The 14,185-nt window shown below is 39.2% G+C and overlaps 1 protein-coding gene across 5 annotated transcripts in view; it reads right to left on the reverse strand.

The window, feature by feature from the left end:
• Positions 1-14,185, reverse strand: part of LOC149575708 (serine/threonine-protein kinase TOR-like) — a 378,229-nt gene that overhangs the window by 241,857 nt on the left and 122,187 nt on the right. For all 5 annotated transcript variants that reach the window (XM_089815479.1, XM_089815475.1, XM_089815477.1 and 2 more), the window contains exons 20-24: positions 6,488-6,586; positions 6,269-6,358; positions 5,995-6,157; positions 5,684-5,817; positions 5,511-5,563 (exon numbers count right to left, since the gene is read on the reverse strand). In XM_089815479.1, the coding sequence (XP_089671605.1) occupies positions 5,511-5,563; positions 5,684-5,817; positions 5,995-6,157; positions 6,269-6,358; positions 6,488-6,586 (539 nt within the window). The remainder of the gene's footprint in view (positions 1-5,510; positions 5,564-5,683; positions 5,818-5,994; positions 6,158-6,268; positions 6,359-6,487; positions 6,587-14,185) is intronic.

Consider the following 14,185-nt stretch of genomic DNA (forward strand, 5'->3'; position numbering starts at 1 on the left):
GGCACGGACCTTCTTGCTGCTGCCCTCATCACCGCTGCTATCTTCTCCTGAAGATGCATTGTCATCTGAATCGGACGAGCTACTCTTCTTCTTCTTCTTTGTCTTCTACTCACTTTCGAGGTTCAATGCTCTGTTATAGGCTCTCGTGTATGACGACGGTGGCACAATTTTCATTTTCTTCCGCAGGTTTGGGCGTAGGCCTTCCACTAACCACCTTTTCTGAAGTCCGTCCACTGGCTTATTTTCCATTTTGTTTATCAAATCTTTTAATTTCCTAGTGTAGACGCGGACAGTTTCGTTCTTCCCTTGCTTAGTATTGAAGATCTCTACTACAATTTCATTATCGTCACGCAACAGTTGAAATTCGGCTGTCATGTCCCCTTTCCAGCGACATGATTCCCGCAGTAGATTTGCCTATCATTGACTCTTGTAGGCAAATGATTTTGGAGAGAGAGTCATTCTGTTGCCCAAATGATTGTATATTGCTCTCGGAGAGTTATAATTGAGCCTACATCCAGTAAGTGGGGCCTACATGTTCTAATTTTGAATTGAGATTGCACTTTTAATTTTATAAAGTTATTTAATAATAAAGTGCATTATAATAAGATTTTATAAAAGATGTTTCTAGAAGTTCCTAGTGACTTCTTTGAAAGGTGAATAAATAGAGGGCGGGAGGCATCCATTTGAACAAGCGATTTTGTGGATTCAACTTTTAATTATATTGGAGCAATTTGTGGTCTTTGGTCTGCAAATTCCCATTAGGTCTTTGGGAACGAAAACTCCCTTGGATCTGCATAACTGAGGAAGTGAGATATCTTCTGAAGGGTTGCTCATTGGAGATGGTATTCAGCCATTTCATGGAGGATCATTCTGAGAATTGATTTTGAGGATTTAAGCTATTTGCAAGGGTTTGGCGATAACTGCCTTGCAAAGAGATATCATCAGGAGATGGTATCTAATTTCCTGATAAGTTTATAACCGGGACTGGACTCACATTTTTACTCATAACTTCTCATTGCAAGGGAGTTTGAATTTATGATTGGGAGGGGTTATACATTAACCCTAGGCATTTCAAATCATACCAAATTCGGCACCCAATACCAAGCAGATTAATTTTTAGCAGGATCGTACATAACAGAGCCGTACTAAAGTTCAGGTCACAAATTTGTTTATTTTTCACAAACTGTTGAGAGTTTCATTTAAGGCTTTTAAGGGACTATCTAACATCCCTAGGCAGTTCAGTCCATGCTAGTTTTGGCATTGTTTTTGGAAGGCTGTGAATTATATAAAAATCGCACAGGGCCGTACAGGTACGGCAGTGTTGATAGGTTAAGAAGAGCAGGCCCAGAATAGATCTAAGGTTTCAATCAGTCATTACCCAGTCAACCTCATCAGCATTAAATCACAGGGACTTAGCACTCAGTTTGGGGGTTTAAGTGGGACGGAATTGTGCTAGAACAATCCAGGTACAGGCCCAGACAGTACGGCAGATCCTTAATTCATACTCCAGCAACCTTCATCCTCAGCTTGTGGCATCTGCCTCATTCCAAGTTCCACTCATTTGGTTTCACTTGCAAATTGTTAGTCTAATGTACTGAAAGATAATAAATGTCAAAGGTTGTTAGGAATAATGACTGGGAGTAAAACGAATGTATTCTAGATATGCCACAGTAATAAAACTTCAGCTTAAGTCTTTCCTCTTGACATTGAAATTTTGTTAGCTCTTATGGTGAACATACTTCAGTGATAAATGCATGATCCATTCACACGCATGGCATTATATTAGTTGGTACTGGTCTATTCATTGGCATTTTATATCAACATACTATATTCACTATATGACAAGTGTTTGACGTAATTACATAAGTTCAGTATTAGCGATTTTTTTGTGGCCCTTATAGTAACAGTCATTACAGGCTAGAAACTCCTTTTTAATGTTATTCCAACTGTCTAGATTCTGCAGATCTGTCATTAGGGTGGCCAAAAATTGTCTCATCCAGTCGTCTTCATCAGTTATCCCATTTGCCCTCCAAATCGTTTCACATGTTTTGCAATTTCAAATGGGATCGGTTGTACTATCGCCATCAAACTTCGGCAATTTCTCTTTTGGTCCTGCCATCACTAGATGTTGTGAGTTTTGTTGTGTACCTGAGCTGTTTTGCACTCCCACCTTGTTTTGTACTCCCGCACTGTTCTGAATACCCTCGCTATTTTGTATCACACCTGCGCTGATTTGTACACCTACACTGTTCTACACACCTGCGCTGTTTTCGACACCCTCGTTGTTTTCGACACCCACACTGTTCCCAACACCCACGCTATTTTCAACACCCGAACTATTTCCAACACCCACGCTGTTTTGTGAAGAAGGGTTTTCTAAAGTTGTCTATTCCGGAAGTATATCTCGGACAAATAGTTCACTCCACGCTCGTGCTCCCTCAGCACTCTGAGCCATGCGAGTTGATCCCCTTCCGTTTGGATTCTCTTCCCTTGGCATACACAGGTTCAGAAACTCCTCCCTTACTTCTTCCACCAAATCGAGCCGCTGTCGAGTCTCTTCCAACAATTTTTCAGTGCTTTTGTTGCCGTCGGTAACTTGCTGAAATCTCCGTCTGTGTTCAGCCTGTTGTGCCAAAATTAAACTTTCCTATGCTACGCGTAATTCATCATTTTCCTTCAACTTATTCTTATTCTTGTTCAACTGATTTGGCATTTAATCTTCATTTGCCTGTCATCATACCAGGTCCATCGGGCAACAGCGCCAAATGTTTTCCGTACTGGGTAAAGAAATCAACGAACAGACAATAGATATGAATAGCATAACTTCTTATTATTATTCGCATATGCCAAATAGTACATTATGCTCGCTGATATCTGATGTTTAGATCCTTTACAATGACCCAAGAGGGTGTATAAATACTTTCCGAAGAACTTTTCCGAAGGAATCCGTCGGCCACATGTCGCAACATAACAAGAACCTTTCTGAAGGGACCCGTCGGCTACATAACAAGAACCTTTCCAAAGGGACCCGTCGGCTGATACACAATTTCTATCGACGACATAAGGTAACCAAAGGGCATGTCCCTTGAAGTGAGATGACCCTATCTAGGTTGGCCCTTAACAAATATCTCATAATCGGCGCCAAGGAGGGATAGTAATTGTTTGTTATCCAAACTAACAATGATTAGTTTAGTTCAAACTTGAATGCCATCATCTGTAAAAACTTTGCCTGGTTATATCTAACTTAAACAACTTCTTCCTACCAATTCTTAGGTCCAGTACTTGACAAGTTGTCCAGTTATTACGGAATATTAAGTTTCAAATTCAAGCTAAATAAAGCAAGTAATGCTTACAAGAAATTAGATGAATGCCAATTTGATATATGATTTTTCCCTAAGAATTCTTGTAAATAAATAATCTTAGGAATGACAAGAGTTTTCACATTTAATTTTCAAATGTTCTATACTCCAACAATATGCAAATCTAATCAACACAAAGAACCTGGAATTTATATTTCAGTTGTCAAAGGGGCTCCAATTAACCCATGCGCTACATATGGATGCTAGAAATGAGTCACCAATAACTAATCGCAGGCCATAGACTTGCAAGAAATTGCCTCTATAATTTCAAATAATGGATATCTAATATGTGTAGACCTTCCAATATTAAAATAGTCCTCCCCAACAATACAATACCTCCTATTGTCTGTAATCGCAGGACTCCCATAGGCTAACACAGGTCATAAAGGAGCAATTACGCAGGTCCAGATATGGGTGACGGCTCACCTTGATTCAGCCGCAAGCTTGGAATGTATGGGAACTTCACAAGAGATGTCAGCCTCCAATTCGGCAGGGAATTAAATGAAATACAATTACGTCCAGCTTCCCCAATGCCGAACTCGGACTCCAGGCCTCCGCAAGAAATAACACTAGCTGAAAGTTAGTGTTTCCAAATTTCGTGCCCTTGGAATTCTTACTAAATTCACCCACACAGCCCTTCCAACACAACTCAATACACCATTATGGAAAACATTAGCTTTCACCGGCAATTTGATTGTAATGCAAAACTCACCAACGAAACTCAGTCTTCAGTTATCCTCTTCCACAATGCAGATAATATTCAGCAAACCAATCTACAAGCCCAATAGAAGTAGCTGGAGATTCTCGCAACCCATTACGCCACAGGACCGAATTATAGTCAACCTTCAAGATGAACTTCAGAATGATAATATCAATATCCCAAACAGGCAAATCACATATAGGAGACTAACCAATGAAATTGCTATATATCAGCAATGACTCCAGATAATCCTCAGAAACTCTTATACTTTGGCAAGGGCGTACAACTCAGAGATTAGGAAAAAGCCACAAAGGCACAAAAGCAAATATATAATCGAGTGTGCCTTTCCCAATGAAATGAGCTCTCATTTATAAGCTTCCATTGACAAAAGTTTCCATAAAACTCCACTTCAAAAAACGTAGAAGTTTCCCAAAAGAACTCAACAATAGAAACTTTCCAAATTGCTTTTTGGAAATATCTCTTAAAGTCATTATTATAATATAAACATTATTATAATAATGCAACTCAATGAATAATAAATAAATCAAACCTCATGCAATTATAACCTAATTAAGCACAGGTGACGACCAACTACCAAGCCACCCATTGCCCTACCAAAAATAGTAAATCCATGACTAAGACCCCCAAAATGCCCTGTCAGCTCACGGGGGTCACTATGATGAGCTAAATCTATCAACCACACAAACTGGCCAGAAACGGGACATTAAATCATCCAAGAGAGACGCCAATCATGCCTTAGACAAGGAGCAATTATTTATATGCCTTCCGTGCAAGAATAGATCTGTATGATCTTGTAGAGTCAGATCAGTATTATATCGAAGTTATAGATTTAATACTCACGAGTCTTAGGGTCCTGAACTCAGACTCAGCCGAATCTTGGGTGAGACTCACCGAGCCTTAGAGACTCGCAAAACTCATTGAGTGTGAGCAAGTTTGAATTCTCAAACTCCAAAAACTGTTTTTTTCTCTTGATGTCTCAAAATTCTAATGTTTTCTGGATTTGTGATTCCAAAGTATAGATGAAATGTAACATTTAGCTTCCCATCTATGCCTTCAAATCAGTCTCATTTGCTTCAGTTCAACAAAATATATTCATGAAATATAACATCTAAGGATAACTCACATTTCAATGTGTGTTTTATCTTTCTTTTTACTTTCTAGGTAATATTTCATGTATATATTGTCAGGATGTTTGAGTGGTTTCAGAAAGGCAATAAAGTCACAAAAAAATTAGCATTAAAAAAGGTAACGGTAGAGAAAGAAAAACAAGAAAGCATATTTCATTTAACTCAACAGCTCTATTGAACAAGGTAAATGTTCCCTTTCATTCAACTATATATTTGAATAGAAAGTTATTCAAAATTTTCCTCAGCAAGCACTCTTGAATGTATCAAATAAATAAACAATGAAAAGCAATAATCTTCTCTCACCCATCAAGAACAAGATTTAAGGATTGTATCAATGCCGATATATGACCTGATACCTGCCATGGAAGGAAACCATGCTAAATTTATTAACATTAAAGAACTATGAAAACCATTAGTAAACTGGCAAATAAATTCTAGTCAAAATTGAAAATAGTAAAATTTATCAAATCGTAAACCTGCACACGGGGGATTAACTTTGTAAGTGTTTTCATAGCAGCACGTCTGATCTCTACAGGAACATTTAAATTGTCTGGCCTAAATATCCGGATAAGAGCAGGCAGAAGCAAGTGCATGTGTTCATCTAATGTACCTACAAAATTAACAAATTTTATCACTGATCTTGTAATTTCCTTGAAATGGGATCTGAGAGGAGACTTATAGCATCAGATTTATTTTAAAAATATGTGGTAGTATCCAGAATTATAATATTATGTCTAATTTCCCTCTTTTATTTTGGTAAAAGGAATATAAAACCAGATTTTCTTACTGCCAAATATTTCGAGGGTATGAAGAATAGCAGGCACATAGCTGTAGCTCCCACAGTGTTCAGCATCAGTTAGAACCTGGATACAGCAAGGCAAAATCTCTGGGAGGTATGCTTGAAACTCATCATTCAGTGCCAAACAAAGCTGCTCCATCAAATGTAGGATCTGTCATGAAATAGGAAAGTTACCATAAGAACCAAGAGAGTAACTACATGTTCTCAAATCCACTAAACAGAAATGTTATGATTCTCTATGTCTTCTGAGAGCTCCACTCACTGCAGAAGGATGGCAGATGCCTGTCAAGCTAAACGAAGACCAAAATTCTGAAATAAGTGCAAGTAATTCTGGTAAATATTTGCATATATGCTGCAAAATACCACAACGCACATTCATATTATTATACTTTTTTCGTCTTTCCAGAAAACGAATCAAATTCACTCCAATTTTAATGAATGGAGCATTAAAACGAAAACATATGTGAGAATGCATCATTACCTGGCGTACAATAGAAACTAAGGTGCCTAGCTTCCATGTAATGAAATCCTTTAAACCACCTTCACAAGTATGAACAATGTGGAAAAGATCAGGTAAAACCTGCAATAAACATTGATTAAATTGTCACAAGGTTAACATTAAGATGTACGGATTACAGCAGGCATAGTCTTTACAAAACCAAGAAAGCAAATTACAATTCTTGATTTCTTTCTGCCCTAAACAAGACAAATTAGAGTCATCCTGCAGTACTTGAATTACATTTCTAGATTGACCTTGCACAAGTTTTTGAATCATTTATAATAAAGTAACTACACTTTCCAACTAAAAATTTATCCTGTTCTGCAATACCCTGGATTTTACAAATGCCCAAAACCAAAGTAATCTGGAATTTAGAAGTTCTATCAGGCTCTTCATACAACAGAAAATAAGTGGAAAAGCAGAGACAACATAAAACAAAGCTCGCAATCAGCTTTTCATTGCATTTCAGTTATGGACTGCAATCTACTTCAGTTCAATCCAACAATTAACCTATATTGATTTAGTTCCATCCTTTTAATCATTAGCCATTTTTGCTTCTACCAAAACATTGTGTGTGAAGAGATTAACCTCCTTGAGGAACATAAATAGTTTGATCAGTCACACTCCAATAGTGAACTAATGAGGAAATAGATAATTGTATGAATTTACACAATCTTCCCAGAAAAATCTTACAATAATCTTGACAGATTGTGTAAATCTTTAATCATTATGGCAATAGATGTTATGAAAAACAGGGTGAGATTTTTGTACACGAAGTGATAAAACAAAAATCAAACCTCTCACAGAATCTAAAGTAAATTAAGCATTCTAAATGCATGGTTGCAAAATTTCCTCTGCACTGAATCAGCAAACCAAGAGATATAGATGTTCTAAACTAATCAGGTTGATCAGAAAAGACTAGGAAAACAATATTTTTAAAGAAAATTTTTGGTTAGAGAGTAGGTTAAGGTAAGGCAAAAATCAGAATAAAAGAAAACACCACAGAAACCACAAGAATCACCAAATACCCTAAATTCTCTTGACCAAAAAGTTATGATTTCAAACTTTTCCAAACAAGATCAACAAAACATCTGTCAAAATTTGGATTGACCAATTAAGCTGTAAGAGCACTAATTTTAAATGGTAAAATCAACCCAGACCAATCACTCGTTAATTGTGATAAAACATATTTTTTGCATCGTGGTGGTGGGCTATGAGGCATTTGGAAAACTGGCACAATGTGTCCAACTCAACATACAGTGTACACAAACGAGTGCTCAGTCCAGAGTTGTGTTCTTACATGCTCTGAAGGCATGTAGGGTTCTATGTAAGCAGTGTGGGTTCTATGTAAGATCTAATTTCCTATGTGGGATGCTATAGCTATGAGGGCTCAGGGCCACTAATAAGAATTTTAAAATTTTAAAATGATAAGAACATAATATATGAATTTGGTGATAACATGACTGAAGTTTATCATGTTGGATAATTCATTAAGAGTTTTTATGAGTTATCACATTAGGGTATACATTGTCATTTTTTCCATAATGATACCTTAAATTAAAAGCTCTTTACTTCTATATGTATTTACAATATATTGTTATTTAATTGTGTAATTCAATTTCTTGAAACTTGATAGCAACTATCTTATATATTTAGATTTTATTATAGTATAAAAATTAGATAATACATCTCCCCAAAGAGTGCAATGTCCTTAAAATTTGAGATTATTCTACTTAATGACCAAAGCTTTACACAATTGTGTATAGCTTGTAGACCTCTTCGTCAAATAACAAGCGTCCCATTTCTAAAGTTGAATCTTTTTACATCATGGGTCATATCTCTATAGAAAGACATAATCGAAGTTCGTAAACAAATCATGTAAATTCATTTTTAGAGAATGTCTATCAAGATAAAATAAATTTATTAATGTCCAACAAGAGGCCACAAAAGAGCCAAAGGGACTGAAAGTGTACAACCAAGGCAACCACCAACAATAGGAGCACCAAACAATGTCTGGGAAAAGAATGAGCTAGAGAGCTAATGAACTAATGAGGGAAAGACTAGAGGTCCTTCCTATGTGGCAAAAAGACCAGCACCAAACAATATGGTCCAAGGAAGGTGTAAGCCTTAGACTGTCTCAAAGTACCACTGGAGGTGGGGTGTTGTTGCCGAATGTACTTGCTACAAGGTCTCACAGACCTGGTGTGACTAGAAGTAGAAGGATCAAGCGTCCACTTCATGCGCCAAATAGGAGACACAAGCAAGAAAAACGAATTCATATGCTCGTCAAAAGAATGTCTCAAAGGGAGCAGATCCTATAAAGTGTTGTCATGGAGTTGTGTGCCCTCCTAAAGGTAGAGTACAAGACATCATTGATCAATGCATCTGAAGAAAGATGAAAGGGATCGACACTCTATAAATAGATAGTAAAACCTCCTCATTATCTCGTAGTAGATGGGACAACGGAAGATGAAATGAATCCCTATTTATGCCTCCGCCAAGGCACAAAGGCAAAAAATCTAGTCAACTCTATCAATCTGATGGTTCATCTAAATGCGGAGTCAATTGGGACCGACTCTAAATGAACCCAAGGAGATGTAGAGGACATGACTCTAGTGCCATGTCAGGTAGGAAGGGCACACAATGACCCCATCCTGACTATCCATATAGTGCTCAACATAAAAGCCATCCTTGAATGAAGACCCCCAGGAGGATTATTCCAACTCGTGATAATATAATGTTTGTAAATGTCATCTAACATGCTCATTCAACTCTTGTTGGGAGGGAAGGAAGTGAGCAACAGCATCCAACGAGAATTGAAAGGGAGGGAGATGATCAACCTTGATCTTGATTAAGCCTAGTAAAGCACAAGCCTAGGCATACCAGCATCAGGCCCTACTATCAAGGTTGAAACCAGCAGAATCCGCAGAGGAATAATAGGCCAAGTAAGTGCATTTGTGATGACCATCAGTTGCATCCACAAACCCCTAAACTTAGTAGAGGAACCAAACTAGGTCAAATATGGCCTCGAGACTAAAGGGATGTGCCACACACTCGGCCAAAATGGCTGTGTGATGAGTAGGCTAATGACATTTGATGATGCGCTAAAGGAAAAGGGTGTAGACCCTCTCAACCGAGGCCCAATCGAAATCCAAAAGAAAGGGCCCCCACACAACAGAGATGTAGAGCACAGTCGGTCTGACTAAGGATTCTAGGAGGGAAAACTTGGACGTAGTGTCCTGAAACTGATGTCTGAAGCATTGTCTCTCCAACATGGCCATGGAACTGGCCCCTTCTTGACCATGGGTAGCATGGCAGGTCCCAAAGTGAAACAAGATTTAGAGAGCTTAACCCTCATTTAAGTGTAAGAGGATGAAATATCGACCTCTAGGCCTTGAAAATAGAAGTGGAGATGGAAGGTCTCCAAGCAATCGAAGACAATCGACCCAGGCTCACAACTAAGTGTTGCAAGTCACAAAAGAAGGCCAAACAATCGAGAAGTCATTGAAGATCCTCCAAGGAGGAGGCCTCTAATGACCCTCTCTATAAAGGCCACAGAAACCCTCAAACTGAACTTAGGAATTTTGTCAAACACTTGGCGTGTAACAGTAACAATATTCAGAATATGGTAATTTCAGATTTGATACTTTCAGAATATAATCATAGAATTACAATATATATAAAGCCATTGAACTATATTTCAATTACAATGCAATAAATTCTGAAAATTATTTTATTACCAATTCTGGACTGATTATTACAATGACTGTATGACAGCAAATTTACCCAAAAATTGACATATATTTCAGAATGCAAGAACCTGGTTTGAAGAACTATGGAAGAACACCACGTTTTGCTGCAGATCGTTGATGAAGACCTCCAACCGCACCCCCAAACTGTCCTTAATTTGCTGCTGCTGCCCAAACTAGCAGGGCCGTACTAGGCCGTACTTGTACGGCTGCTGAAATAAAATAATATTAGGGTTTTGGGACCCCCAAATGCAAGGAAAATGGGCGCCTAGGGTTAGGTAGTAACCTTGTAAAACCATAAAAAATAACTCCAAGGGGTTGAGGAGATATGAGCAATTATGTGGTTCCGAACCCTGCTTTGCCAATTCTGAAAATGCACTTATTCTGCCTTCAAACTCTTGTCAAATGCTTCTCCAATGATAGGGCAAATCTGAAATCTTTATTCCAACCAAAAACAAACCCTAACAACGAATTCTCAATAAGCTCCAATGAGATGGCTGAATACCAACTCCAATTATGCAACAATTCAGGTGATATTTCACACCCTCAAAGTCGCCAATCCAAGGGAGTGATTCGTTCCCAAAGATCGAATAATTTGCAGATCCAAAGTCCACAAATGTCTTCACAATGAAGAAGTAGAAGAGTTCTCCAATCCAAGCATGTCCAAATGAGAGGCCCAGCCCTCTATTTATTCACTTTTCTAAGAAGTTGCTAGAACTTCTAGAAACATCCTTTATAATTTCTCATTATAATGCACTTTTTATAATAAAGTAATTTTATAAAATAAAAAGTGCAACTCAAATTAAAATTATAACATGTGGGCCCCAATATCACATAATGATAAAATATAACCTCTTAACACTTCTTCAAGAGCAAGATATGACTATCTGATCAGCAGAATTGACTCTCTTTCCACACCATTTGCCTACGAGAGTCTGTAATAGGCAAATCCATGATCAATGCCATGTCGAATTAAAGAGGGGACATTACAGTCCGCCCCTCCTGAAATTGCTTGGCCTCAAGCAATCTCAATGTCGGGTGCTGCAAAATAGCCTCCCCCTCCCAAGTAGCATCCTCAACAGGTAAATCTTTCCACTTAACCAAGTATTCTCTGATCACCCTTCTACGAAGCTGCTTTTCTCTGCTCTCCAGGATGGATTCTGGTACTAAAATCAATTTTCCCTCATCGTCTAAAGGAGGTAATACTGCAGAAGGCACCACATTCTGACCCAACGCCTTCTTGAGGCGTGACACATGAAACACATTGTGCACTCTGCTGTCTGCGGGAAGCTCCAACTCATAAGCCACTTCACCAACTCGCCTGATAATCCTGAATGGTCCATAATAGCGTGGCTTAAGTTTCTCTGCCCCACTCTTCTTAAGAGTAGATTGCCTGTATGGCTGCAACATGAGGTAAACCATATCATCTACCTCAAAACTACGCTCAGTTCTCTTCTGGTCTGCATACTGCTTCTGCTGGTTCTGAGCTCTTGCAATATTATCTTTGAGGGTAGCAACTATATCCTTACTCTCCTGTAATAATTCACCTGCACTGGGTACCCGACTGTCGCTCAACAACAAATCCAAGAAACTAGGTGCTTCATAACCGTAAAGTGCCATGAAGGGTGTCATCTGTATAGTCATATGATATGTAGTATTGTAACAATACTCGCAGAGATATATCCATCTGACCCAAGCTCACTGCTGAGCTGCCACATAATTCCTTAAGTACCCTTCCACCCATTTGTTCACAATTTCTGTCTGACCATCGGTTTGTGGGTGATAGCTAGTGCTGGGTGTAAGCTCCGTGCCACATAACCGGAATACCTCCTACCAAAAGTGACTCATGAAACGGCTATCCCTATCACTCACAATGTTCTGAGGCAAGCCGTGCAATCTGAAAACCTCCCGAAAGAAAACCTCTGCCACCTGAGCTGCTGAATGTGTAGTGGTGATAGGAAAGAAATGAGCATATTTCGTTAATCTATCTACCACCACATAAATACAATCTCGTCCTTGTACCTTGGGCAAACCTGTGATAAAGTCCATGGAGATGCATTCCCACTTCCTGTCGGGAATCGGAAATGGCTGTAGGAGCCCTGCCGGATAGCTGTGTTCTTGTTTGTTTTGCTGGCAAACAAGACACTCTCGAACATACTGCAAAACATCAGCTTTCAGCCCTTTCCAAGTGAACCGCTCTCGAACTGACTTGTAAGTCTTGAAGTACCCGGGATGGCCTGCTGTCGGTGAGTCGTGAAGTGCTCTCATAATCAGTTGCTTAACCTTCGATCCTGGGACTAGGTAAATCTTGTTCTTGTAAATGATCAAATCATCCACAAGTATGAATCTGGTATCAATCACTGTTCCCTCTACTATATCGGAGGCCCATGTATCCCTGGCATACTCTGCTATAATCAAGTGTCGCCAATCCTCTGATATCTGAACCATAACAGTGAGGTGTGGCCTTCGAGATAGAGCATCTGCAACAACATTCTGAGTTCCCTTGACATATGAGATGTCAAAATCATATGCCTGCAACTTACTTACCCACTTTTGTTGGCGATCATTCAGGTCCTGCTGTCCCAAGAAATGCCTCAGACTGTTATGATCAGTTTTAATACAAAACTTGCTACCCACAAGATATTGTCTGAATTTGGCCAAAGCATGCATGATGGCCAACATCTCCTTATCATATATACTGAATGAACGCTCAGGGCCTCTGAGCTTCCTGCTCTCATAAGCTATGGGGCGCTTATTCTGCATAAGTACAGCACCTACTCCCTCTCCAGATGCATCACATTGAAGCTCAAATGGCTTCGTGAAATCAGGTAATGCTAGAACTGGGCACGTAGTCATTATCTCCTTAAATCTCATAAAACAGTCCTGTGCCTTCTGAGTCCACACAAATTCCCCTTTTTTCAGTAAATCTGTCATGGGAGCTGCATGTCGTGAGTAGCCACTGACAAACCTGCGATAAAAACCACATAAACCAAGGAACCCCCTTAACTGTGTAAGGTTCTCTGGTGGAGGCCAATCAACAATAGCGCGAATCTTTTCAGGATCCATCCGCACTCCCTCTGCACTAATGATGTGTCCTAAATATAACAGCTCGGTCATCCCTAAGTCACATTTGGACTCCTTTGCATACAAGGACTCCTTCTGTAGAATGCTCAGCACCGTCTCCAAATGCTCTAGATGCTCCTGCCATGATCGGCTATAGATCAAAATGTCATCAAAAAACACCAACACGAATTTCCTCAACTGATGGTGGAAAACTCTATTCATAGTGGACTGGAAAGTGGCAGGTGCATTGGTCAGGCCGAAAGGCATGACTAAAAACTCAAAGTGCCCACAATGACATCTGAAAGCAGTTTTCTCAATATCCTGTTCACGGACTCTGATCTGGTGATATCCTGATCTCAAATCAATTTTCGTGAAATAAAAGGCCCCATGCAATTCGTCTATCAACTCATCAATGCGAGGAATAGGATACCTGTTCTTAATGGTTCTCTTATTTAATGCCCTGTAATCAATACACATCCGAAGCGTTCCATCCTTCTTTTTTACCAGAACAACAGAAGATGCAAAAGGTGACTTACTAGGTCGGATGTGCCCCATAGCTAGCAACTCCTCAATGGTCCTTTCGATCTCATCCTTGAGTCGCTTTGGATGTCGATATGGTGTGATCATGATAGGTTTAGCACCTTCTTCCAGTTCAATAATATGCTCAATACCTCTGTCCGGTGGCCTGCCTGGTGGAATCTCACTGAATACCTTTTCGTACTTAATCCTCAACTTCTGAATATCAGGATGATATTCCACCTTATGTTGCTCCTCCTGTGTAGGTATCAAAGTACAAACTGCTGCCCACTCTATATCATTATGCCTAGTTAATCTCTCCAGCCGCCTAAATGAGATAGTCCTGATGTCT

Source organism: Cupressus sempervirens, chromosome 2 (assembly GCF_028749045.1).
Source record: "Cupressus sempervirens isolate cs-2001-9-10 chromosome 2, ASM2874904v1, whole genome shotgun sequence".
Taxonomy (NCBI): domain Eukaryota; kingdom Viridiplantae; phylum Streptophyta; class Pinopsida; order Cupressales; family Cupressaceae; genus Cupressus; species Cupressus sempervirens.